At 52.2% G+C, this 27,712-nt stretch overlaps 1 protein-coding gene across 1 annotated transcript in view; it reads right to left on the bottom strand.

The window, feature by feature from the left end:
* Nucleotides 1-9,347: 9,347 nt before the first annotated feature.
* The window catches only part of RBM20 (RNA binding motif protein 20), a 185,231-nt gene continuing 166,866 nt past the window's right edge, over nt 9,348-27,712 (bottom strand). The window contains exons 10-14 of the mRNA XM_035028843.1: nt 25,406-25,510; nt 23,639-24,299; nt 21,944-22,078; nt 15,505-15,626; nt 9,348-11,503 (exon numbers count right to left, since the gene is read on the bottom strand). Of these exons, the coding sequence (XP_034884734.1) occupies nt 11,393-11,503; nt 15,505-15,626; nt 21,944-22,078; nt 23,639-24,299; nt 25,406-25,510 (1,134 nt within the window). The 3' untranslated portion in view covers nt 9,348-11,392. The remainder of the gene's footprint in view (nt 11,504-15,504; nt 15,627-21,943; nt 22,079-23,638; nt 24,300-25,405; nt 25,511-27,712) is intronic.

Raw genomic sequence — 27,712 nt, 5'->3', positions numbered from 1 at the left:
TTTGCACATCCTTAAATGATGACAGTCTTTTGGGGTGCTGTCATAAAACCCCCTTTATTCTCAGTAGGCAATCTGATCTGTCCCCATGCTCTCAATTACTACCATATTTCTTTCTCTTTAAAGATTTTATTTATTTATTTGAGAGAGAGAGAGTACAAGCAGGGGGAAAGCAGACTCCCCGCTGAATACGAAGCCCGACACAGGGCTCGACCTCAGGACCCTGAGATCATGACCTGAGCCAAAGGCAACGCTTAACCCACTGAGTCACCCAGGCGCCCCACCACGTTTCTTTCTTAAAACCTCTGCAAAATCTCCCCCCACTTCCTGCAGCACGCACAAACTTCATTGTGTGCTAAGTGCCCATCTGTGCTTTCCACGAGAGCCTGAGACGATTGGAGTAACTGGCACGCTAGGGGCACCAAGGCCATGGAAACTCCACACACACACACAGGGGCACCGAAACCAGGTCCTGCGGTCGTCCAGACTGCGATGTGCGCATGTGTGTGCACACCTGTCTAGCCATCTTTCAGATTGTCAAGTAAGTGGAGAGGATCCGACTGCAGCCCCCCACGCCCCCAAGAATATGCGGTTGCTCCATAAAAGTCCATTGAGTACATGTGTCCCTACAATGTGCCAGGCGCACGTAGTAGGTGCTGTGAAGCTTACCAGGGTGAGAGTCAGTGTCCCTCCTTGGGATGCGTGGGGGTGGGGCTGGGGGACAAGCATTTACATGACTGCAGTCAGAATAAATCTCAGAGCCCCACACTGTCTACTCCCAGCAGGTCCCGGAATTTTAAAGAATCTAAGGTAAGAACACCATATTCAAACATTTAAACACATGCAATTTTTCACATTTTAACCTCTCTGAAGTCAGGCAACATCTAACAAATAATTAGATAAGAACACTTTGTTAGAATTTAATTGGCAGGGGTTTTTTCCTTCCTCATTGAACAAAAAAAAAAATCAAGCTGAAATTTACAATTGATGCTGTCTTAGACCAAATGAAAAATGAAAAATGTTATCTGGGTCACTCAAACCTGTGATCTATAACACTGTGTCCTTAAATCCCTGCATCCATTTCTTCTGGTTTCTAACTCTCTAAGACCATATAGCTGGCTGGAAACCTCTCTCTCCCTCCCTCCTGGAATCTCTGCTCTCTACCAAGACAAGACAGAACCTCCCTGACATCTTCCCCAGAGAAAGTATATTCCCTTCTTCCTCTCCCTCCTGCTCTTGCCCTCCTTCCCTGTTCTCTGTGGGAGTCCATCTCGCCATCTGCAAAGGTTCTCTTCCCCAGCCCTGCAGATTGACCTGTTCTACCTGATAAGAAAGGAAGGGGCAAATGCTTGGCAGTTAGATTTTTCTTTAGCAAGGAAAAGGAGAGAAGCTTTGGCTAATCCCACAGGAATAACTCTTGGACCAGGGGCAAGAGAAGAGGCAGAGCACAGTGTGGGTGCACCAAGCTGCAAGGGGTAGAATAGGAGTATTCACTATGATAGGACATACTGGGAAGGCTCAGATTCTGACCCTCCACCTGTGACCGTTGCTTGCCCGAAGCTTCACATACATGTACACCAGCATGCACCCATGTACGCAGGTGCAAACACATAGGAACATATGCACCTATGCTCAAACAATAAGCCAAGGCCTTTCTGTCCTATTTCACATAGCACTAGGAGGGAGGAAGGCAGGGCCAGGGTGATGGCCTGTTTTCCAGGGCGGGAGGTCTGGCTGGCTGGCCTGAGGCCGAGGCACCCCAAAGACTGGAGACCCCTCTCCTCCCCACCGACCCAAATAAAAACGAACCACAACAGGCTGGTCAACATGCTAAAAGAATGGCTGCTACTGCATGGGGCTGCTTCTTCGCTCTGGGCCGATGTGGGTTGGGAAGGGGGCCTCTAGGGAGGAGATCATGCTTCCCTGGGGCCTTGGAAAAAATCAGGGAGAAGCCACAAGGATGAATCTGCAGAGTGGGGAAGGAATGGGGGAGCCCCACTTTGACTGCCTGGTTGAGCCGTGGTGTTGGAGTCCTCAGCTTCCAAGTTGTCCAGCAGCCACCCAGAGTCTCAGGGTTCTTGTGGCTGGAGAAGGACGTTGGGAGAACTTAGGGGGTCCCTGATGTGAGGGTGGAATGCATCCTGGCTACTAGATCCCCCCGTCTGAGCTGAATGCTGGGAGTGCCTGGCCCTTTGCAGAGCGCTGGGCAGCGGGAACATAAATAAGAAAGGGGAGAGGCCACTCGGGAGGAACTCACAATGGAGCTGGGGAAATCTAGCGTCAACACAGTTGGAGCCGAAGTCTGATCTGATCTGCAAACCCCAGCCCAGGGCAGCCACTGGGCTGCCTGCGCCCTACGAGTTGCCCAAGGTCTGCTCAGAGCCTGTGGGAAAAGTCAGGAAGGCTTTATTTAGGCGGTGGACTCAGAGGACCACAGAGGACCTCTGGTAGGTGGGAAGGAGGAGCCCTGAGACTCGTGAGAGGCTATTTCACCAGCAGGTCAGGGTTAATTATTAATCATCTGGCTAGCCTAATGGATCTAGACCAAGGTCTCTCTCTTCCAGGGCTGTGAAATGCCCACTCACTGCGCTAAGCCCCTAGGGCTCTCTAGATGCTCCAAGAGAGCGGGCGGCTCCCTGCAGCCCTGGCTCTTCAGCCCCTGGCACTGGGGAGGCAGGCGTGGTTTCCAAGATGCAGGGTGACCCAAGGCCAGCCGCCCGGGGTTGACACAACTGTCCTAAACCATGCTTTGTTCCCAGCTCTGCCTGGGAAGGTCCCTGAGAACTGGGTGGGCCTGGCTAGGTGCGGATGCAGAGTGAGGACAGAGAGGGGATGGGGAGGGGATGCCCCTGGGAACACAGAGGGGTGGAGCTGGCATAGGAGGCCTAGCTCTGTGGCTGTAGAAGAATCCAACTGCTAAAAGGCCAAGCTTCGTGCAGTACAAGCAGGGCTTGTGTCTCCAACCGTCAAGCTGCCTCCCGGTCCGAGGTGGGTGGGCGCCCTGGGCAGAAGGACGGACCAAGCCATGGGTGGGGGGAAGGGGGGGGGCAGGCAGGTACTCCCTGGCCCCAGTCCAAGGACACACCCTGCTCTGACAGCCAGCTGGTGACCGGGCAGAGACCGGGGCCTCGGGTCGTCCCAGGGATGGGCAAGGAGGCCACTTCCTCCTTCAACTGAGCCAGTGGTAGCTATTCTGCGGCGGGCCCAGAGGCAGCAAGGACACACTCGGCGCCTCTGTAGATGCAATGGCCAGCGTAGAGACCAACCTATAGACTGATCACAAGGCTGCCAAGGGCTGGCAAAGGGAGGCCGCTGGGTGTGTGTGCGTGGCGTGGGGGACGGTGTCCTGAGACACGGGGGAGAGGAGGTCAAAGAGGGTCAAGAAAGACCGAAGGCAGAAAGAAGGTAGCCCTGCCCTAGGATGTTCAAGGAAGTCCCAGTCTGCAAGCAGAGGGAAAGGGGAAGGGCCTTCCGGCCGGCGGGAAGACCACACGCGAAACCGAGGAGCTGAGCAAGGGCCTGTCTGGGGCCAAGGAGCCAGGGAGCGGGGCCAAACCGCGGCCGGCAGCTGTGGGGGTGAGAAGTGGGTGGAGATGAGGCAGGCAACACGAGCGGCCCCGCAAATGCAGCCCCAGCCAGGGGTGGAGGATGGGAACAGAACCCCATCTCCGGACAGGCCTGTGGCTTGTAGCGCTGGGGCCGTGCGAAGCACTGGAACAGAGGGACTGCCACCCCTGGGGACTGTGAGCTGTGTCCTCTACCCCTCCACCTCTCACTTTGGCTCCATCCAGCTCAGGCAAGCAGCAGGCACGGGGCAGACGTGCAGAGGGGCAGACGAAGTGCCAGGAGGTAGACATTTGCCCAAGTCTGAGTGAATTCACCATGGCTCTGACACAGGGAATTGGGGTTTGGATTCCCAGCTTCGGGGACCTGCCCCTGAACTGGAAAATTCTCTCCCTTCTTGCCTTGCAAACCCACAGGAGGTGCCCCCGGTACCCATCCTCCTCAGGGCTGGTCCTTATCGGACAGGTTTGAGGTGGCCCCAGGCTCAGCCTGAGGGAGTCAGAGCTTCCCAGTCAGGCTGGGTTTCCTCCTGGCCATGTTAACCCGTGGGAGAACCCCAAAGAGCAAATGTCCACAGGTTGTTTCCCAAAACCCAGACCAACGGGATCCCCACCCAGAGGGCTCTGTCGTCAGGTGGGTGTGCAGGCCGGTTGGGTGGCTGGGGAGACAGCAGCATCCGCCTTGTCTTATGGACTCGGCTCCTGGGAGCTCAGCTAAGTAACAGGAGAAGTTTGAAAACAAAACAAAACGAACCCCAAACCCACAAATTCAAGCCAGCACACTGGCTAGTGGGCTAGGCAGAAATGCACAGAGATCAGGTCTTTTGACACTGGGAGGTGTCACCCTGACATCAGGGACCACTTCACACAGACCGGAAATCATCCACTGCTCTGTTCTCCAGCTACCTAAGGACTTTCTCCAAGCCTCTCAGTGCCTCTGCCCACATCATGGACAGTCCTACAGGAGAATTCTAGAATACTGAGTCGAGTAGAACAATTTCCCCAGATAAGCTGCAACACTCTTTCTCTGCTAACAAAGAGAAAGCCAAGTAATGGACCTTGCTTCCTCCTTTTGCCTTGGCTCCTAGGAGGCTCCCAGTCAAATCTCACGCTTATCCACCACCACTCCATCAGCCCTTACTGCTCCCATCCTTGCTACCTTCAACTTGTCTCAGCCCTCACGTAAAATTTCTGTTGGTTTAGGGGCACCTGGCTGGCTCAGTCAGAAGAGCATCTGACTCGATCTCTGGGTCGTGAGTTTGAGCCCCACATTGTGTGTAGAGATTACTAAAAAATCAACTTAAAAAAAAAAACCTTTTTGGGGGTGCCTGGGTGGCTCAGTCGTTAAGCGTCTGCCTTCGGCTCAGGTCATGATCCCAGGGTCCTGGGATCGAGGCCCGCATCGGGCTCCCTGGGCAGCGGGAAGCCTTCTTCTCCCTCTCCCACTCCCCCTGCTTGTGTTCCCTCTCTGTGTCTCTCTCTGTCAAATAAATAAATCAAATCTTTTTTTTTTCTTTTGGTTTACTCTGGTCACACATGGCCTGTGTTGTAGATCATCTCAACTCCTTGTAGGAAGGAGGTGGTAGGTAAATAAACAATGAAGTTTCACTCAGGAAGGAGAGGTTGAAAGTGTGAAGTCTGGCCAACATTCTGGGGCTGTGGGAAATCCCCTTTTGATCACACCCTTGTACCCCAAATTACCTGAAAACAGAGAACAGGGCGCTTTTCTCCCCTCGCTGAAGCAGGAGGAACTGGGGCAGTCCCCACGCCTGGGCCTTGCTATGCCCTCACCCCGAGATCCAGCTCCCCTGGCAAACTCTGCAGCCTAAGGACAGGAAGAAACTGCTTCTTTGGTGCCTGTTTTTCTGCACCACAGTGGGTGGGGGCCTGCCTTCAGCTACTTTCTAGGGAGCGCAGGTGTTGAGATCAGTTTCAGGAATTTAGCAGTCCAGGTGTCAGTCATAAGACGGGAGAACAGCTAAATTGGGCCCTTGAATCATCCCTACCCTGTTGTGCCTCGTGGCCCTGGTCTAGAGGCTTTAGCGAGATGTAGGAACAGAAGACCCCCATCCTGAGACAGCCAGTAGAGAATGGTGGTTAAAAGCATGGTTTGAGGGGCGCCTGGATGGCTCAGTTCTTAAGCGTCTGCCTTCGGCTCAGGTCGTGATCCCAGGCCCCTTGCGTCGTGATCCCAGGCTCCTCGCATCGTGCTCCCTGCTCAGCGGGAAGCCTGCTTCTCCCTCTCCCACTCCCACTGCTTGTGTTCCCTCTCTCGCTGTGTCTCTCTCTGTCAAATAAATAAATAAAATCTTAAAAAAAAAAAAAAAAAGAAAGCATGGTTTGAGAGTCACATGGACCTGGGTTTGAATCCCAGCTCTGCTATTTCCTGGTCTCTGACCCCAAGCAAACCTCTGTGGGTCCCTGAGCTTCATTTTCCCCATCTGTGAAATGGGAGAATAACTGACGAGGCCAAGAGACAAGGTCCCCATAGAGTACACACTGAGTGTGGCACGTAGAGCTGCTCAGCAGTCTCTGGGGAGAATATTGGTATTGGTGGCGGCTCACAGGGTGGGAGAAGGAGTGTGCGAGCCTCAGGGTTCGTCGCTGGCAGGGACATGGCCCTGGCGGGTGCCCCTGTTCTGTGGGACTCCCGTCCCCCAGAAGGCCTGATGACTGTGCACGGGGGGCCAGGGCTATCCGCAGGTCTCAGGGGGTCTTCTTAATAACCAGTGTTCTCAGCCATTAAGAAGGATAAAGAGACCATTGGAAAACGGACTTTTGCCAAAGCACAGTCAGCATGAATCCAACTGAAGAAGTCCTGACACGTGCCCCAAGCCCAGTGTGAGGACCGCCCTGCCGCCACCAGCTGCCGCCGTCTCCATCTGCCATGCCGTGAGGGTCCTCCTTCAAGCCTCTCTCCCGCTCGAGTCTCTTCTACCTTGAATGGTCTCCATTCACTCTCGCCTGCCCTTCCCCCAGCAAAATAAATGCCCCTTCTATTCCAGGAGCTGCCGGGGAAGTCCCTGGTTGACTTCTAGGGAAGTGTTCGAAAACTTCGGAGTGTGAGCAGAGGACTCCACCTGCCCTGAATCAGCCCCAGGCTCGCTCAAGTGCAGGGGCCTGCACGCTCCCCGTGCCCGCCTGCGTGCTTCCCGGGACCTGCTGAGACAGAATCTCCACGGAGGGGCCGGGAATCTGTATTTCTAACAAGTTCCCCAGGTGATTTGGATGCACACAAAACATAAAAACAAACCAACCAACAGTGATTTGTCTTGAATCTTCACTGAGGGTCAAAGGCCAGCTAGGGATTGGCCTGGAAAATTCACGAAGTAATCTAACTGAAACAGCCTCTATCCGTGTGTGTACCCAGCAGGACTACCCGGGAGATCGGGATTCTCGTCTTGATCTTATACCAATAAGCTGTGTTGCCTTGGACAAGTCACTTCTCCTCTCTGGGCCTCAGTTGTCTCACCTGCAAAGGGAAGGGCCAGGACTTGAGGGTCCCTGGGTCCATCCTGTTCCAACACGCTTGGAAATCCGGTTGGGACGGGCTCCTTTGTGGAATGGGAAAGGAGAATGGAGGGGTGTAAGGGGCGAGTCTAGATGTCCCATCCCTGCCTTGATGGACAGTCAACAGTTGCCACTGATGTTCCAATGGGGGCCAAGGTCAGTATCTAAATGGTGAGAAGCAGTATCAATGTCCAGGCCATGGCAGAGTGGAACCAGGGGCAGTCTGCCATTGATCCTTGGGAAGAGGAGTGAGCACAGAGAGTGGGTCTGAATGTCAGGGCTCTGGCTTGGTAGACTGGCTCAGATCCAGGTTCTAGGGCCTTAAAGAATATTGGAGAGAAAATGGGAACGCCCAGGCAAGGGCAGGGGGACTGCAATTCAGGGGGTCCCCTGACAGGATATCTCCACCGCACAGCCCTGGGGAGTGCCATCTGACAGAATACAAGGGGCACGGTGCCCCCCAGAGCTATGCCACCTGGAGGGACATGCAGGGCCTGGGGACCGGGGACACGGTCATGCATTCTGGATCCTGAACTTGGCACAGAGGACAAGTTCCAGGCCCCTTCACTACTTTGGCCAGCTGGGGCCCAGCCAGCAGTGGCAGGGAAGGATGCTTCTCCACCCCTCCTGGTGGGAACTGGAGGCCTGAGCTCAGTGCCCGGATGGCCACAATAGGCTGAGGGTTGGGTGGGGGAGCAGCAACAGGCTCGACAGGAACTTTCCTCAGATCTACAATCTGCCCCTGCTAATTACAGGCGGCCCCACTCACTTTGCCCTCTAGGGCCAGACTGCCCAGCCCCTCCCCGTTGACTCAGGAGCACTGCCAACAGGAGGGAAGGGCCCATGGAAGGTTCCAGGATGTTCAAAGGACTGGCCAACTAGGCTCAGGAGACTGGCCTTGTTTTGCTAGAAGAAATGGTTGAGAAAGAGCTTCGGAGTCCGAAAGCAAACAAGGTTCAGTACCAGACAGCGTACCAAGTGTTTTCACCAGCAATTACCTTAAACCTGAAACAACCCAGAGGTGATGTACACCATTATCCCCTTGGACACCCAAGGACTCGGGACTCAAGAAGTCACAGGGCTAACGAGAGCCAGGGCTGGGCATCAACCACCTCACAGCGGATGGAATGGTCAGAAATGACCCGACCTGACCTGGGGCCGGACAACGGGGTTCAGCCCGGGAGAAGACTCGGGGCAGTGGGCAGCAGGTTTATAAGAGGCCAAGAGACTTTTCTGATACTTCAAAAGGGACAGCAGCTCTCCACTTTCCCCGACTCACCCTTTGGGAGGCTCACCCAATTCCCCAGAGTTCCCGAGAGAAGCTGCTGTGTCTTCTCTGTTCAACCCTTTAGAGACCTCCTAGATTCAGAGAGGGACCAGGTCCCAACCTCTGTGTTCAGCGAGCTCCCCCCAGCCGAATGTCGAGGGGCCCCTGCATGACAGACAGCTACTCACAAGCTTTCAAATTCTCTTTATTAAAAATCCTTTTTTTTTTTTCCTTTTGTAAAAACAAACACTTGCGGTCAATTATACAGATCAGGAAAAGTGATGACGATTTATAAGACACTCAACAAATTCTAATACTTTACAAGTTCAAACTTAAATTAACTAGTGTTTGTTTCTCATAAGCTCAAAAAGCAAACTCTGGTCCAGTTTGAGTACAATCTAACAGATCACAGCCTCAGACTGTCCAAGGAAGGGACAGTAATGGCTGTCCTCACACCAACACCAAATCTACCAAATTCTTTGGGAATACTGCCTGTATATACTTTATTTTAGGTGTTTTATGATGAAAAGAAAATTACCTAGGCCTTTTGTTACCTTAACCCAGGGTACAAATGAATCTGTTGCTCACGGTAGCAGATGCTCTTAAACAAGCTCTTGGGGAAGACATTTTGAAATCGTTGACAAACACTGAAGAAAAGCTTTAAAAAATAAGTCCGTATTTTCCTGGTTGCCTGTAATATTGCTTTGTGTACGACACATGTAGGAATAAAAAGTGCAAATTATAGAGTGGGTGAAGGACCATGCCAATGGGATTGTATAAAAATAAATACAAATAAATACAAATATATACACAGATGCAGAATCTTAGATGATTTTTAAAGTGAAGGCTCTGATTGGATGCAGAGAGCCTCTGCTCGATCCCTCCCAGGGGCTCTCACCAGCTGTCCAGTATGGAGAAGTTCAGTCTATCAGCAAGGGAACCATCCCATTACTTGGGAATGAGGCTGTTTGAACAGCCATCCTGATTTCCATGGAAACGGTGCTGGGGGGGAGGGGGGGGCGGGCTGGTGGGGTCGGCTTTCACTTTGCGGGAAGAAAAGACTGCCAGCCTCTCTGAAAATGCTCAGTTCCAGCCTCCGGTGGAGGTGATAGGCTCTTCCCAGGAAGGTGCCCAGAGAGCTGGCCCTGGACATCCCCTGAGTGGGAAGAATGACAAATAGGGCCAGAGGTTTTCCCAGAAATGGGGGAGGCCGGTCTCCAGAACATCAGGTAAAAACCTGTGGAGGCAGCTTGAGCTGAGCTGCCATCTTCAGAGCCTTTAGAACTCTCTTTGAGACACCAACCTTTCCGAGGCCCCCGGATGGCCTCACACCGCGGTCAGGCTTCCCGCTTCCTCCAGCCCCTGACGGCGCGAGCCCAGGCTGGCTGGTTGGCCTCCAGTGCTGGCCTTCTCTGTTCTCTTTCGCAGGTTCCCTGCAACTGTCTCCTCACCAGTAACCATGTGCCCGAGGTTTACACAAGATCATTTTATGTCCTACATTTCTTCCTTCTCTGTGCCTCAGATTCACTGATAAAATGTCAGTGTCGAACTCAGATAATTTCTCTATTCTTCTGCCATTAGTGCAGAGGGCAGAATGTGCAGTATACATATCTACCACAAAAAAAATCTGATCTACTATAAAAAATGCAAAAAATAATATAAAACAAACAATCCCTTCCTAGTCTATCTATCTGCGGTCAGGAATAGAAACACAGGAACCATCTTCCCAGGGCTGAGCCAGGGAAGTAGCTCAGCTTGTGGAAACAGCACAAGGCTCCCCTCTGACCTTCTTGAGGTCTTCCTCGGGGCTGTGAGCAAGCCTCATGTCCCCCCAGCACCTCTGTCCCAAATGCTCCCAGTGGAACATCAGACTCTCTAGTCTGGGGCCTGAAGGCACTCACCTCCAGTATCAGAAAACGCTACAGGAAGAAGAGTTCTGTTCTTCATGACATTCAACACCCGGGTGTGCACACAGGGGTCCTCTGAAATGCCCTCGACCTCCTGCCCACCTACCAATTCCTGGCAATCCTCAAATGCTGCTCCTCACTCCTGCAGCCTTGCTCTTCCCTTAGTTTCTCTCTCCACTGAGAGACCATTTTAAAAACCATCCCACTGAGAGGCTGCTGGAGCCCAGAGCGCAGGCACCAGGAGCGAGTCGAGGACAGATGCCATTGCCCTGTTTTGGGGTCTCTTGAGCCAGTGCCACACGGGGCTGGGAAGCCAACATTCGACCCAAGCCCGTACCAACTATTGTTCTGGCGGAAGGGAGAAGACACTACTGTTTTCATTTTTAATTGAAGTGAATCTATACCAAATTCATTGTCCAGGACAGAACAAAGCTTGGCACCTCCTGAAATCCGGAGGATGGAAATAAGTTTGGGGGGCGGGGAGGACTTAATAGAGCTTCCAAAATGAAGAGCTCGTTTCCTCCTCGGTGAAAGTCATTGCTTTTATGTTAAGGCATGAATCTGGTGGACTTCTAGAGGAACTGAGAGGTTGAAAGAGTTATTAGAAACGGGGGCTTTTCAAAAAGATGGTCCCGCTGGAGGAACTCCCAGCTTCTGCCAACTGCTGGTCTAGGGGGCACCCCCTCCAGGCCTGCACGACCCGACAACTCCCCCGGCTCAGGACGCCAGGCACAGAAAACGCTCCAGGCCCCCCAAAGTGGGTCTTGACCCGGGAGTTTCCGTGAGAGCTCTTCCTTGGCCTGACCTGTCCTGTCCCATCAAGAATTTGAACACTGTGAAAATCCCTGAGAAGTTGGATTTTATGAAAAATAAATGACCCTTGGCACAGGAGGTGAGAGAGAGGGAGGGAGGGGGAAGAAGAGAGAAGCAGATTGAAGGAAACAAGAATCAGGGAGGTGGGGGGAGAGAGGGTGACCCTCAGCTGCTGGACACATCAGGTGACAGCTTCACTGAGGAGACACTTGAAGGGCATTTTCACAAGTCTCCGAGGACGAGCCGAGGCAACACGGCTGGCCTGGCTTTCCTTCCTCTCTGGCTTTAGCTTCCGTCACCGAGGTCAGGAAGGCCCCACCTCGGTTCCAGCAGCATCAAGGCTTCTTCCTCTCAAAGTGCAGCACGACTCTGCCCTCCTCAGGCCTGGGGCTGCCGGCCCCCTCGGTCTCCTTCAGGCCCTCCTCGGCCAGCTGGGACAAGTACTTCTGCGGTGGGGAGAGAGGGACAAAGGGAAGGGACAGGGTCAGTGGTGACCTGGCGGGACAGGGGAGGGGAGGGGAGGGCAGGATGTACCTGGGCCCCTTCTCGCATCATGTCTCCCAGGGTGTGGGACCCCCCTCCCAGCCCTCCCCAGTCCTTCTGGGGCTACAGGACCCACGCTCAGCTCCCTCCTCTCTCTCTGTTAGTTTACAAGTACCGCAGGGCTGGCCTCGAAAACACAGATCCCAACAACGGGACCACTTCCAAGGCCCTTATCCTGTGCAAGCGCTCTTCTCTTTCCTTATAGAAACTCACTGAATGCTCACAATGACTCCACTTGTTTTCCAGAAGAGCCTCAGCGCCCAGGGGCATGTCTGCGCGTGACAGGCAGGGGGGACCAGAGGCCAGGCGGACTGGCCGACCTAGGGGTGGGGGGGGAGAGCAGCACTGTCCTGCGCGGATTGCCAAAGCCGGCTGCCACCTCTTGTAACCACCTGTTTCCTGGCGGGCAGAAGGCAGGCTGAGAGCCCAGACGTCTGTCGCTGGATTCCTGTTCTGTAGCTGGGGGCTGCCTCATACCGCCCCGGACACTCGCTGCCATCACCACCGGCCCCCGGCCACACGGCAGGCCGCCCCTGGGATTCTAGATTCCGTGCAGTGAGACGTAACGGGCCCCACTGATTGCCCAGGCAGCAGGGGGCAGTGCAAAGAGCACTGGATTAGGAGTCAGTGGGCAAGTGGTCACATGTGTGGGCTCTGCTGCCAGACGACCCGGGTGCAGATCCTAGCTCTCGGCAGGCAAGCCACCCAGGATCCCTGCCATCTATGCAGTGTGGTTAACAACAGGAACTACCACTGTAAGGTGGCTGTGAAGTCCAAGGGAGGTACTGTAAGCACTCAGCGCCTGGCTCAGAATAAGTACCCCGTAATGTTGTCCTTTATCATGAGGGGCATCGGCCTTCTGACTCTGGGAAAGTACTCGTCTTCTCTCTGCCTCTGACTCCTAATCTGGTAAACGGGAGAAACAGTGCCTTCCTCCTCCCAGGGTGATTCTGAGGGTCAGATGAGGTGATGCCTGTAAGATGACCTGCTCTCTCTAGAAGAAACCGGTTGGCTCTGAGAGGTGGGTGAGCCTGATGGGGAGAGCGGCAGACCGACCGTGGGTCCCTGCGGGCCAGGCTGCTGAGGGAGGGCCTGGTTTGTTCTCCACCTCAGCCCAGGAAGGGAAATGTGGGCTCACTCCTCTCTGGACCTGGAGCGGGAGGCATCTAGTTTTCCTATCTGACCTATCTGATTCCCCTCGTTGTTCTGGGTCACTCTGGATGGGTTCTCTTCGGGTTATGACCAGCAGTGGGGGCCCAGCAGAGGCTGCACAGGGAGAAAGGAGGCTGCTTCCACCTGCTCCCCTCCTCAAAGAGCAATCCCTCACCCCCACCTCAAGGCCTGCTGGTGGTGCTAAGTTTACAAGTTGCCTGACTTAGGTGTGAACCAACATTCTTCACTTTTCACACATGTAACGTGGGGTAGTGTGGGGTGCGTGAGGCTGTGTGGACAAGAGACATTCTGTCAAGGCCACTGACAGAAACCTTATCTGAGAAGCCCGCGGTGGAGGCCCCCAGCTCCCCAACAGGTGTGCCAGAGAAACCTGAACTGCAGTTGGTGGGCCTGAAAGGCTTAGCCCATGTCTGGCCCTGACGTGCCTGGGGACCACGGAAATGGCTCTGGCCTGCTCTGGGGAGGTGAGTCTGCCTGGGGAGTTGGCCCATAGGCCCAGAACACAGTGTAGTCCACTGTCCTGGAAAAAAAAATACAGGATTTAGAATCAGAGGCCCTGACAAGTCTGGACTCATCCTAACTTCTTGAGTGATCTTGAGTTGCGTGGTCTCCTTGAGAACTACACAATCCAGCTGAGAATACCACATGAGATCAAGAGCTCGCACACTGAGGTATCAGAACCTGCTATTTTTTTAAATGAGGATTTTCAGGCCCAGCCCTGGAGAGAATGAATAACGGGTGTAGGGTGGGTCCAGGAAGCTGCATGTTTAAAAATGCCAGCTGGTATGACGACCACAGTTGGGGAAAATCAGGACTAGATGATCTCGAATGCTGCCATTCTATAGGTTTTATCTTGTTGGGGTGGGGGATGATGATGTCTTCAGGGTAGACGGCCACCCTCCGCTGGTTCTGTAGAGCCCAGTCTGGATGCTTGGTCTGGTCAAGTCAGGCCTTCACTGCGCTCCCCCCGGAGAGGCCAGGACTTGGGCCCCAGGCCCCACAGCTTCCTTGGTCACAGAGTGGCTGCTCACAGAGGGAAATCAAGAGGCTTAAATGACATGAGTCCGGGCATAGCCAATGACAATCCCTTGCAGATGGTGACACAGGCCGTGCCATTATGGGTCTTGGTTTGCAAGATCAGCTTAACAGGATAAAAAAGGGCAAGTGATTAAGAATCAGGCAATCTGTTTCCGGGCCTGGTAATTCACCATCTGCATGGCCTTGGACAAATCACATAGCTTCTCTGGGCCTCAATATCCTCAACAAAAAACAAGAGTTGGCCCATATCTGAGTCTCTTAACTAGGAATGCACATTGGAATCATATGGAGAACTTTCTCAAATTATGTATTCCTGGATCACCTCCCCCCATTCTACTGACTAGCTCACCTAGTATGTGTGTGTGTGTGTCTGTGTGTGTGTGTGTATATATATATATATATATATATACTTTCAAAACACTGTCCAGGTGATTCTATTTCACACCTCTGGCTGAAAAATCCTCGATCAGCCACTCTAACAATTTAACAGCAATGTCTGCTCTGGCATTAGGACATGCTGCCACCACGAGGGTCTGCCCTAGGTGAGGAGGCCGTATGTGCCAAAAAACTAGTCTGGCTCCTTGTAGTAAAAACATAAGGTGCCTTGGAATACTTATCCCTGGGCATCTGATATACCATGCTTTCTATTAAGGTCCCGAAGATCCCCCCCACACCCGAAGTTGCAACATGCTGCATGTCAGTTAGGTATATATTACAGAACTTACTACTGTCTTTCATTGATTCTAAGATGAGGTTTTCTTCCCCCACATGTTAACATCTCTGAAACTGAGACGCATTTTACAACTGATGGAGTCTCACCATTTACTTTACAACAATTTTTTTCCTATTGGTATCCAAAAAGTGGTAGTGTGTCTTATAATGGCTGGGACCTCAGACTGGATGAAACACAGTAGTATGTTTTATATGTCCCCTGTTACTATACCATAAAACTTATTTTATTGCTTATCTCCTACACTCGGATGGAAGGTCCAAGAGGGCAGAGGTTTTTGTCTTTTGCTTGCGTGTGTGTTTATAATTTTTTTAAGTTTTATTTATTTGAGAAAAAGGGAGACAGAGAGCAGGAGCAGGGGAAGAAGCAGAGGGAGAAGCAGACTCCCTGCCAAGCGGGGAGCCTGATGCAGGGCTCGATCCCAGGACCCTGAGATCACGACCTGGGCTGAAGGCAGACACTTAACTGACTGAGCCACCCAGGCGTGCGCGCGCGCGTGCATATCTATGTGGTTTTGTTGTTTTATCTCCAGACCTAGAACAGCATCTGGTACATAGCATGCCTCTGATAAATAGTTGCAGTGGCAGATGAACATTTGAATAGAACATAATGGTGATTTTTATTGCAGCAAACAGGGGAACAGCATGGGGGAACAGAAACAGAGAAATGCCTGCATCTAGAATATCCAGGTCTTGTGAAAAGGGGTCAGCCTTAAGCATGGGCCGGGTGATCCCTAACTCGAGTTACTCAGACCAGGGGGAGAAGCAGATACCCCAAAACCCGCCCCCAACAGAATGCTGTAAGTACTCCAGGGGAGACAGATGTCCTGAGAGCACAGGGAAGGCGCCAGCACGTGGAGCAGCAGCCTGGGGGAGACGGGCCAGGGGAAAGAGCTGTTCTCCACGTGGTGGAAGGACATCGACCCGGGAGCCCCCCGGTCCTGAGCAAGGAAGGCTCCCTTACCTGTAAGTTCCTGTAGTGGACAGCACTGCGACAGTGGCTTATCTTCGCCATCTCCTCGCTCGTGTAGAACAGCCCGCACAGCTTGCAGTAAAACCCAGTCCTGGGCACCACGAACTCCACCCCTGCAGGAGGATGGGGGATGGACAGGCAGGACTTAGGAAGATCACATGAGGCCCCTGTGGTCCTGCCAGCTGGCGGGTGGAAATGGGAGCACTGAGCTCCATCCCTCGCTTGCTGTTGACTCTGGCTGGTTATGGAGCTTCTCCAAGCCTAGTTTCCTCATCTGCAAAACAAGCCTGAGAACAGGGCCGACTCCATTCCCAGGTGGTTGTGAGGGAATGCTTCACAATTCTCTGCTCTGCAGCTGTTCCTGGGAATGGGGCCCGGACCCTTCTGTTGTCAGCCTGCTTCTAAGGAAATGAGGAGGAAGCGTTTCGTTTCTCCACGCTGTACCCCTCTCTGTAGCTGTTAGGGCCAGGACTCGGGAAGGATGCTGTCATTTTTGTTTGTTTTAGAATTATACTCATTAAAGAAAACTTTAAAAATACACAAAAGTGAGGAAAAATCACTTAGAGTCATTCCAATCAAAACATTTTCTTCCATACTATCTCTATGTAGGGCTTTTTTTCGGTTAGGGGGCAGTTTTCATTGTACCCTAAGTATAGTTCTTTCTCCTCTCTTTTTCATGTAATCGTGAATCATAAACATCTTCCCATCGTCCAGTGTTTACATCTGAACCACCCAGCGATAGCATTTTACTTATGGGATTTGCTAAATAGAAGTCACAGGATTCTGGGCTGCCTTCTGATTTTGAGGAAAGGAAACGGTGGCCTGATGGCGAGAGAAGTGACGGTGTCACAGCCCAGAAGATGCATCTTCGAAGGCACGGCGGCTGCTCCAGCCTTCGCCAAGGTGTTTGGGGTCACCGTTCTCCTCCTGAAGCCATGGTCGGCAGAGTGGAAAGAGCGCAGGTCTGAGAGGGCACAGACCAGACTCCAGTAAGAACCTGTGGGAAGCTGGGGGGAGTCGGAACTGTCAGCAGAAGAGCAGGGCATCAGGGCCGTGAGAAGCAGGACCCCTTGGGGAACTGCGGGAACGGGGCCAGCGGTTCCTGCTCTCAGGCTGGGGGGCTGGTGTGTGCGCGCCCGCACTTGGCTGGTCTGCTGCCCACCTGCTTAGCGCCCGTGGCCCTGTGGGGGGCCGGGGGGCTGCAGCGGGTGGAGGGGGGCCCAGGGCAGGGGGCCGCCCTCCAGGGGGACTGTGGCCACTTCTGGCAGAGAGGGAGACCGCCCAGGGCTCCATCAAGGCGCTGCGTGGGACCACATGCCTGGGCTTCCTTCACTTTCCTCCTGCCGTGTCCTGTGGGACAGAGACCCTGCCATTGAGTGGCCGCTTAGACTTGTAATTACAACTTTTTTTTTCATTTCAAAAGAGCCACTTATCAGTGTGCAGCGGCCAGCCTGGATGGAGGCGGGAGCCCGGGAAGCCTGCCCAAGGCCTGCTTTGACTGATTGCTCCTCTGTGGTCTGGGCCTGGTTTTGGCAGCCTCCTCAGCCAGTTTTCTCTAACTGCCACGCAGCTCGCTGCCCTGCCCACAGCAGCCCCCAGAAGGGAGGGGGCCTCTCTTGGGCCCGCTGCCCAGAAAGAGGCTGTGCCCTTGCCCCCCTCACCTTCCTCCCACCCCCACGGCAAAGGACCGAAAAGTGGGCCCTGCTCTGCCTGTGGGTGGCTGGCTGGCCCCTCCACTCACTCACAGGGCCGCAGCAGAGGAGCCGTAAGCAAGGCCTGCCTTGGTCCTCTGTTCCCACAGAACAGTTCTCCCCAGCCTGCTCTGTAGGGAGATGTCCACACAAGACAAGATAAAGGCCACTGGGAAAGGAGACGCACCACCCGGAGGCCACACGGAGCAGACACAGGCCTGTGATCCGAGCCGCTCCCTCTATCCTGCCCCAGACCCTGCAGGAGGGGCCAGTGGGTGGTCCCAGCAAAGAAACCTTGGGGTTTCATGGCAGGGCCCCGGTAAGGCCTCCAGCATCCTCCAGGTTTTCCAAGAGGCCTTCCAGCCCATGTCCTGGGTCCCCAAGAAGGGGCGCCACTGCCTCAGAAGCCCCCACAGAGCGTAAAGCAGGGCCTGAGCTGTGGGCCCTTTCGACCCAAGTGGCACAGCGGCCATGTGAGGGGTTCTGGGTGAGATTTCTGGAATGACGACTTCCACTGCCCCCCCGCCCCCCAAAAAGGCTTGGAAGCCACAGTATAGTGGAGAGAAAATGGAATTTAGAGTCCGAAAGATCTAGCTCTTTTACGTACACTGTGTGACCGTGGGTACGTTATTTAAACTCTCTGAGATTAGTCTCTTCATCTATAAAATAGAAATAATACTCCCACAAACGGTGTTATCATTTTGCCTGGTGCTCAAAAAATATTCGTTTCCTGCTGTGGGTTAAGCATTTCTCCACAGAGGCCTTCCTGCCCCCTAACCCGGGCCCCGAAGGTGGGCAGCAACTCTTCCCTGCCCCTGCCTGACGTCCAGCCGTGAAGCGGTACCAGGTGCTTAAAAGCACTGAGGAAGGAGAAGTCTGAGGAGGATCCCCAAACGCCTGGCAACCCCCCCCCCCCCAGTAACTGAGAGTTGCCATGGGCACCACATGCCAACACCACCTCAGGATGCCTCTGGAATGGGAGGGCCAGAACCGAAGAAAACTCTCACTGCCCCAACCCGTCTGCAGCCACTCGGTCCTCCCATTTTTCAGCCTCTATTAAGCATGACAATTAAAGCTGTATTTGCTTTCTAATAATAGCTCCTGGGCCGGGTAATTATAACTACATCATCCTAGCAAATCCTGTGATGGGTGGAGGGGGAGCTTGCGTTTTGCAGGCAATGCCCTTTGGTTCTGGAAGCGCAGACCTTGGCAGGCTCAGGATGGCTGGGGTCACTCAGAGCTGGCCTCAAACCCATGGGGCTGAGCCGTCTCTCCGTTCCCCCCACCCCATGTCCACCCCATCCCCTGAGCACTGGGACCTCACCTCCCTTTACTCTGGATCCTTGGCACTCCCCATTTGCCTCCCTGCTCTCCACAGGGACAAAGCCTGAAGGCTGTTCCCTCCCTCCCTAGAAGTCTCTGCAGGAGTGCTGGATTCTGGAGCATAAGGGGCATGCAGCCCCAGTGAGAGGAAAGAGTAGGGCTCAATAATTACTTCATGAACGAGTAGTAACAACAGAGAACCCTCCTCCTGGAAAACACTCAGACGTTACACGTATTCACTCATTTCCTCCTCAAACTAACTATACATGGTAGGCTTCTATTACTACCCTTAGTTATTGATGAAGAAAGTCAATAAATCAATGAGGAGAGCTGAAAAGGGTCGCTCTTTGTCCCCTAGTCAGCTGAGACATAAACCTGGGGAATCAGATTCCACAGTCTGTGCTCTTAACCGCTGCACAAAAATTGCCTTTCCTACACTGTGCTTCCTGAACTAGAGGGACAGGAGGGCAGAGTGGTCTCAGATTGGAAACCCGGAGCTCTGACCTGACCTTGCTGTGTGACCTTGGGTAAGCATCTGCACTTGTTTCCTCTCCTGTCAAATGTGGAGAATGGTGCCATACCCCCACCCCCTAAGATCAATAAGATAATGGGTCTCAAAGCTCATCGAAGACTACAGGCAATACAAAAGCACAATCTGTTACAGCCCCAAACTGGAAACAACCCAAATGCCCATCAAGGGCTCAAAATAATTATGCTGAGTGAAAGAAGTCAGGCAAAAACCCTATATTCCAGATGATTCCCTTTGGATTCAAACTCATGTTTAGTGACAGAAAGCAGATCAGTGGTTCCCTGGGGACTGAGGTGTGGGGAGGGAGGAATGACAAAGGAGCATCAGGAAACTTGGGAGGTGATGAATACGTTCACTATGTTACTGTGGTAATTAGTCTCCCAGGTGTACACATACATCCAAATTGATCAACCATACACGTTAAACATGTGCACTTCTTTAACATCAATTATACTTCGTTAGAACTGTTTTTAAAAAGCAGAACGAGATACCATTTTCCTAACAGGTTGGTAAAGATTCAAAACTGATGACGTCCAAAGTTGGTAAGGAAGCAGAGAATGAGAATTCTCACTCCGGCAGGGAAAACTGGTATAATCTTTTTGGAGTGCAATTTAGCAGCAATTATGAAAAGATGAACTGCGAATATACATCACACCACAACCCCCACTCCCCGCTCCCAGTCTAGGACGCTGTCCTGCAGAAACCCTGGCATGCACACAAAGGTGACGGCATGTTTGGAAGGCAGCAGAGCATAGAGGAAGCATGGGCCTATGAGTCAAACTACTGGGATTTGAATCCTGACTCCAGTCTTTGCGAATCATCAGCTTTGTAACCCTGCATCTCAGATTTCTAACTTACAAAATAAGGATAAAAATATTATCTACCTCATAGGTGTTTTGAGAGAGTTAAATAATGAAGTAAGCACTAGAAATGGTGCTTGCATGGTAAGTGAGAAACATAAAAGCTTAACTCTTACAGCATTTTAAATAATGGGGAAAAACTGAAAACATGCTAAATGTTCACCAGTAGAGAAATGGATAAGTAATTTATGGTACATCTTTTAGAGGGCAATATTTACAATGGTTAAGAAGAATGCATTGTCTGTATACTGACGTGAAAAGGTCTCTGACTCCCACTGTTAAGTTAAAAAAGCAAATTGTAGAACATTCTGTGTATGGTGTGACCTAGTCTCTGTGGGTATGATCGTGACTACCTCTGGAGCTGGGGAGAAACTGGAGTGAAGAAATACAATATTTAACATTGACTTTACGTGGCTCTTATTTTTTACACTTGTCATAATAATCTATCACACTTTTTGGAATGAAAAACAATTTTTAAAAAGACACAAATGACAAGGTGGCAGAACTTATTCTTAATTTTTGCTTGTGTGGGTCGCACAGATTCCAAGTTCTTGGATGCCAAGAGACTTGTGTTACATTTCTCAACTGCCCCAGAGTGCCCTGCATGGTGCCATGTTGTCTAGAAAGTGCTGCCCAGTAAAAATGGGTACTCTATGAAAATGGAACATTTGGAGGGCAGAAACAGTAAGAAATGTTTAAAAGGAGATGAAAAGAAAAAGAGAAACCTGATGGAAAAGGTGAGCCTCCATATTGACCAGCCCCTCCCTGAGTAAGCAGACGTGTGGTCATCAGTCCTCACATAACCCATCTTTCTCGTGCTTCCTTGGGACGCTTTCCCAAATGACGCCTTCCTAAGCTCTCTCTCCAGTGGCTGTTACTACTCCTTTGTCTCATTGCTTTCCAACCTCTCAGAGTCAATGCAAAGACTCAAAGACGACGTGGAGTGGGAGTCACCGGGTTAGCGGTGGTTATCAGAAGCTCCCAGGGTACTTTATCGAAGTAACTTCACTCCTTACCCTGAGGTTCTAGTTAACTCTCCCCTTATAAATGTGTCCTAGGTGATTCTATTATTAACCTCCCTTCCTGCACCCCCCACCACTTCTGCTATTGCAAATTCCACTATGGAATTGATCTGATTCAATTCCATATTACAGGTGAAAAAAACTAAGGCTCAGGAACCCCACTGAGGCCTCTGCATTTGCACATTCCCTGCCCAAAGCCTGAGCCACCTCCTTCTCAGTGCCTCCCACCAGCTGCACCCCTGGACCCCCAATCTCCATTCTGCCTCTGGCTGGGTTGCCTTCTCTGGCCAGGTGGGTTCTGACAGTACCTTCCATTCCCAGGGCCTCCGATAAAAGTATTTTTACATCTCTCTCTCTCTCTCTATTGACTTGTTAATAAAGGACTTGTAGTGACTGGAAAAAATAAAAACCAAAATACACTCCTGGGTATGACTTGTCTGAGGTCATGCAGTCAGTCATCCAATAAGTGAAACAGGAAGGAAAGGGGCCCAGGTCTCTTTCTGTTCAATGCTCCCTCTACCAAATACAGAGTGTCTCCCCAAATGCAGTCTCTTCAGCATCATTGCCTCAGAGAAGCTGGTCCTTCAAAGAGGAAAAAAATGTAGCACTGTCTTGGGAAGGGCTGGGGCAAGGAGGGTAGGGAAGCCAGGAGCAGAAGTTCATTTCTGTTGACTTTGGGCGGCCACTGGGGCCTCCTATCTCTGCCTGAATAAAGGCTGTGTGGTCAGGAATAAAGCATTCCCGAACAGGGAAAGCGAGTTTCTCTTTGCTCTGGCTCCCAGGGCAGTCCTGTCCAGGGCCTGACGCCATGAGGTATCTCTACTATCGGGAGACTGAAATTGCAAGAAACCTTCAAGATACGCACCATACCTATCCCGGTTATTACATCCGACGTTAAACACAACAACAAAATGACAAAAAAGCCCTCGGGACCTCTTAGATGTTACCATGGCGCTATCATTTCCTGGAGCTGAATGCTCAGGAAGGACTGTGTACTTCACCTACCTAGAGGAATGCTAAGTTCACTGAACACATCCTCTGGTTCCCAGGAAGGCAAAGAGAGGGGCTGTTTCAGCTCCACTTCGGTGTATTCCGGTGACCTCACGTCCAGAGATTTCATTTCCACGTACTTGGGGTTGTCTGCAAAACATGGGCCAAGGTAGAGAACTAAGGAAGCACTATGTACTTCAAAGACTCTGCCATCCTATTCTTGCACTGTGTGATCAGGCATGGTCCCTCGCACTGCTTAATAACATGAAGCGAGGGCGAGGGCTGCTAATTAGAGCCCAAACGCTGTAACTGAGAGTTTGTTCCCCTGCCAAAAGGATGCCCCCCCCCCACGAACCCTCGGCAGCTCCGCGCCTTGGGTCCGTGGGGGATGGGCTACTGCCTCCTTCGGTTGGGATGATCCCCGCCTTGCCCCCCAACTCAGAAATCACTCCCTCTCCGCAGGCAGGAGGATGACCGGTGGCCACACATTGTGCTGACGCGTCTAGGTGCAGAGGTTGGTGCAAAAGGCAATGCCACGTTCACCCCAAGCTTGTTGAGCGGTGTTATTAAATACGAGCTCCAAACACTGGGTAAACAAGTCAGCCATGAACACCAGTGAGTGTTGAGACCTATACGGCAAAATAAAGGGGTTCAATCGGGGCACGGTGAACGTTTTGCTCCTTCTCCAGTCCTGCCTTCCGGAGACCCAGCCCGGGCCTCCGCGTTGCTCTGGCAACCAGGCAGGTGCTCAGGGCAGTTTCCATGGAGACTCGCAGGTGAAAAACAGCTCAGGTCAGCCCGCCATGCAGGAGAGCCTGAGTATCCAGCAGCCGCCAGGCTCATGCCAGCCCCAGGGCGCGGGGCGGAAGGTTTCTTTTCAAGCCTCTACTCCACGGTTTCTGTCCCCGACTCTGGTCCCCCTCCCTGCCACCTTCAACGTGCTGCAGGCCCTCTGGGGAAGGAAGCGCTAGTTATTTTCCCGCGGAGAAGGCTGAGGGCTCCTTCTCCCCGCACCGTAGCCCTTGCCGGATCTTTGTTCCCTCTTGGCAGAGAAGACAGGGCTTAGCCTATTTTAAACTCTGTCTCTCATGATGGCATAGCGCCGGGCACCCACAGCATCACCTGCAGTGGAGGCGGAGGACAGCCTGGGACAGGCCTCACCTCCCCGTCAGGCCGTGGAGACTGAGGGGGTCTGCACTGGGAGCCAGGGGAACGGGCCATACCTCCCGGGAGCCCCCCACCCCCCCGTCCCACCCTCTGCCCGCTCGGTGCTCCTTTCTCGCCTCCTGCTCTCCTGACCCCTCCCCCGGGCTTCACAGGAGTAACAGCCCGGGTGGTCCGCCCTTGGGCAGGCTTGAGAGGCCGTCTGCTAATCCAAGGAACCAGAGCCCCTTGGCCTGATGATTCAAAGCTTTCGCTGATTTTAGTTGTCAGGGTCTATCTGGGCTCCCGTAAATTCAGAGAAGTCTATCCTGTCTGAGTTTGCTTCTCAGAAAACATGTGGCCTCCTATCTGATTTCCTTCACACCATTTGCCAAGAAGCGCTAACCGTTTAACCAGGCCTTTGGAAGCTGGCTTTCTGCACCAGCTTCTTGAATGCTGGTGGAAACCTTGCTCATGTTCGTTCCAGCCTGCACGTGCCCACACACCTCCCTAGGTGAGCAGTGATCCCATCAACCCAACCGCACGGGAGGAAAGGGAGGTAGTTACCCTGGGTCGACACTCCTTGGCAAGCCTGGTTTTGGAGGCTGGTGTCGGTGCGAGGGCTGGCTTTCCCCTCCAGGGGGCTGCCTTCACAAGCCCCATCTTCAGGGGTCCCCCTGGCCTTGCAGTCATCGAGAGGTGGGCTAGGCTGCCGGGCCCCCTCCTCTGCTGGCTCGGGGGAAGACATTTGCTGGAGTGGAGGGGCCAGACGCACATCGGAACGCTCCCCTCCCTCTGCCTGCTCCTCGTAGCAATCTGAACCCTCCAGTGAGTGGCCTGTCTTACGTTCAGCTGGCTTCCGCTCAGTGTCCAGATTTAGGCCAGGCATTTCCACGTCCATGTCACTGGGACAGCTCGTGGGGGCAAAAGGCAGGTCTTTGGGTGTCTTGAGGCTGATTTCCGTGGCCCCGTTCCCTACGGGCTTCACTCCTTCGTTGGTGAAATCCTTGGCTACGTCCAGGTCTAAGGTGGTCATCACACAGGGACATATTTCTGGGCAGATTTTGCCCTTCTGGTCAATGGGCACAATTTCTTCCAGTTCTGGGATGTCTGGTTCCATAATAAAATCTTCCTCCTCACCAACCTCGTCCACCGTAACAAGCTCCTCCATGTTGGTGGGGTACCAGCTCTCCCCTTCGGCCTCACTTCCACTCTCCCACTCTTGCTCCTGAACAAACATGCAGAAGAAAGGTCAGAGAGTGACGGAGGAGCAGGTCTTGGTATTCAACCAGAGGGCGCAAACCTTGACCACTGGGCCCCTCTAATCAGAAAGATCCTGAGCACTCGGGCTTCTGCCTGGGAACACTTACTGGGTAATCAGGAGCTGTAAACCACTCAAGTCCCACATCGCTGATTCATCCCTAGGATGAGGCTCAAAAACAGCGTTTAGAATCAGCCCTTAATGCTGAATCTACCACGTTTAAAATGGCACAAAGAATTTCAAACCCTGGTGTATAATAGGTGCTCAACAAAGTTTTTGAATGAATGAATGAATGATAACGTTATAAACTCTAAATAAATCAACTGGCTGGAGCTATTTCCTTGCATGAAGGCCATCACTAAATGGAACTGTAGCCAAGTCCCCCCTCAAAAGTCCCCCAAGCTCCCTTTCCCACAAGGGTGCAACTTTCATAGCCATGGCTCACACTTGGCCCCTCCTGAAACTCTGTCATGTCCCCAGGAGCCAGATTTCGGAGATCAGCCTCCTCGCCAGCAATACTCATCTCTCCACCTCTCCTGACCAGAAAGGCACAAAGCTGGCCACGTTCCAAACACGTTTCTTTTTGCTGAGGCAGCCACAGCACTATAACTGGATTTTTAAATTTTAATTAAGTAAAATAATCTTTACAAGCGCAGTAGATGTTTTTTTAATCCCAGGGTCTGGGCATGCTGAGGTCAGGGCCCTAGCTTGAGCATCCGAAGCTCCCCTCTTCCCCCAGCCCCTCCTAAGGGAACTATTCTGGGAGGCTGGCTCTGAAGCCTGAGTCTTTTTTGGGCACATGTTTTCTCTTACGAGTGCTGCCAAGGTGCTGGAGACTGAGGCAGAGCCCAGGCATGCAGTAAAGATCTCCTTAATAAAGACTGCAGAGATCCCAGGCAAAACCATTCTTCCAAGAAGTGCTGGCTTCATTCGTGACAGCCCAGGTGGGGTCTTGGACACAGCCCATGCAGCGAGTGGGGCATCCCAGGGCAGGATGGGGATGCCTGAGACGCGGTGCCCACGGGCCGTCATGCAGATGTGGCGGTCCTGCCAGCACCTGGAACCAAATTTACCTTCTTTGCCCTTGTGTCTTCTGCATCTGAGGACTCTGTTTCTTTCTCCTGCCTGGTTGCTGATGAGGTGCTTTCTTCCATGCCCTCCTGCTCTTCTTTTCCAGCCTTACCAAAAAAGAACAGAACAAACCAAATCAACAGAGGGGTGAGCAGGAGCAGAGGAGAGAGGGAGGCCAAGAGAGAAAACAATGCAGCTAACGGTCATCAGGTGTGTCTCACAGGCACATTTCCTTGATCCTCACCAAACCCCTCGGAGGCAGGTGCCTTGCCTTTTATAGATGAGGAAATGAAGGATCAGAGAGGTTAAGTAACTTGCTCAAGGTCACACAGACAAGTGGAGGCACGGAAATGTCTCTGGTTGGACTGATATCTTTAGTGGGGCAGAAATCTCTGGCAAACTGGGTATTTTTGCAGTTGTGAAACCTACAGGCAGGGAGGGTGAGTAAAGGGACCAAGGGTAAACTGGCCCGGGGGTTGACAACCATCGTGGTGACATCTCCCCAAAAGATCTGTTTTGGCCATAAAAATCACATCCGGGCCACTTATGTGTAGGAAGTGGGTTGTTAGTCAACCAGTGCCCCCCTCACCCCTTTTTTGTCTTCTCTCTGACCTAGAGCTATTGCCCAAATTAACAACCCCCTTCCCTTCTTCCTTCCTTCTATTCCCTCCCGCAAATTCAGTCCCTCATGAGAGTTAGTGCTCATGTCTGAGAAATTGAACAACTGAAAGCAGGTGTTTGGTTTGGGAAATTAGGGTCTCTGACCAGCCTGAGAACTGGGGTCAGCAATCTATCATCCTCAAGCCAATCTGAACCAGTGCCTCTTTTTACATAATCTGTGAATTAACAAGGCTTTTCAAATTTTAAATAGTTGCATTTTAAATGACTACATAAGTACCCACATAATATCTTCACTTTGGCTTCTTGGCCCACATAGCCTAAAATATTTACTGTCTGGTGTTTTGTAGGAAAAGTTTGCCAACCCCCATTTTAGACGTTTTGGGAGGATAGTCTCCCATGACTTCAACTTTGGCCACCAAATCAATGACTCTTTCTGGAGTTTCTCAAGGGCACACTGCATTCTCTCAACAATTTTGGCTGAAGTTGGCTCTAAGTAAATGACTCTAGTTCTGATTTCTTATGAGCAGACACACCCCTCTTGAGTTGACAAGGAGCCAGCTGGGGCAGGAGCTCAGGGTTGACTGGTTTAACCAGTTATTACCAGACACGGGAAGAGAGTTGAAATCCTCATGTCCTTGCTCCTTCTGGCATTTGGAGCAGAAGATTCCACTGTAAGCTGTGCTCTGGTCTTCTAAGCTAACCCAAGTGCAAAGCAGCTCCAAATGCCTTTTTAGCCATCAGAATCCATAGCGTCTACCAACAGGAGACCTCTTTATTTTATCTCCCTGAATAAACTCTCTATGGCCCTCCCTTGTCCAAGAAAGTAATCCTTACCCTCCCCAAGCAATTCCTACAGCCACACTCCTAGGTTAACACTAGATAGATGGGAATCTATCTAACACTAGATAGATAGAGGAACCACCACCCCCCACCCCCCCAACCCCCCAAGTCCAAACTGGGAGAGGCAGGGACAGCATGGCTGGCAGGAAGCATCTTGCCAGTAGGATGGCGGTGCTTCCTCCCTGCAGACAAAGGAAACGGAGAAGTGCCTTCAGTGCACCCTGTGCCCTGGGATCATGTGAGAGCAGCAGCTTAAGGGAAACCAACAAACGCAACCAATGCACCCAGCTGTCCACACCAGCTCACAGATGAAGATATTAGGTCTTAACTGTTGCAAGCAGAGCTCTGCCTCCACAGGGCTAGGGCTACTGATAAACACCTCCTAAAACTGTTCTCCCCCTTCTGCTCTGTGGCCTCCTCCCAAGTCTGTTCTCCCCAAGGCAATCAAGAATGATCACTCCAAAATGCAAAAACTATCATAACCTCACTGTACCTTCTTGCTTAAATATTTCATTTGCTCCCCCTTGCACTTGGGATGAAGACAAAAATCTGTAACCTGCCTACAAGGCCTTGCATGATATGACCCCGTTGACAAACCAGACATACCTCCCACCATTCTAACCCTGGCTGTCTCTGTTCCAGCAACACTGGCCTTCAGCCACAGGGCCTTTGCACATGTTGTTCTATCTGTTCTCCTTCTTTTTCACTCAGTGAAACCTACCATTCCTTCAAATCTCAACAGTCCCATCCTAACCCAGGGAAGCCTCTGATTCATCACAGGCATTAACAGCACTGCATACCTCCATCGCCCTCTTAGCACTCAACATGCATGCTCTTCTACTCATATG

Source organism: Mirounga leonina, unplaced genomic scaffold (genome assembly GCF_011800145.1).
Source record: "Mirounga leonina isolate KUSES-001 unplaced genomic scaffold, KU_Mleo_1.0 Mir_114, whole genome shotgun sequence".
In the NCBI taxonomy this organism is placed as follows: domain Eukaryota; kingdom Metazoa; phylum Chordata; class Mammalia; order Carnivora; family Phocidae; genus Mirounga; species Mirounga leonina.
Note: the sequence above shows the minus strand (reverse complement) of the source record. Positions and strands in the feature narration are given on the sequence as shown.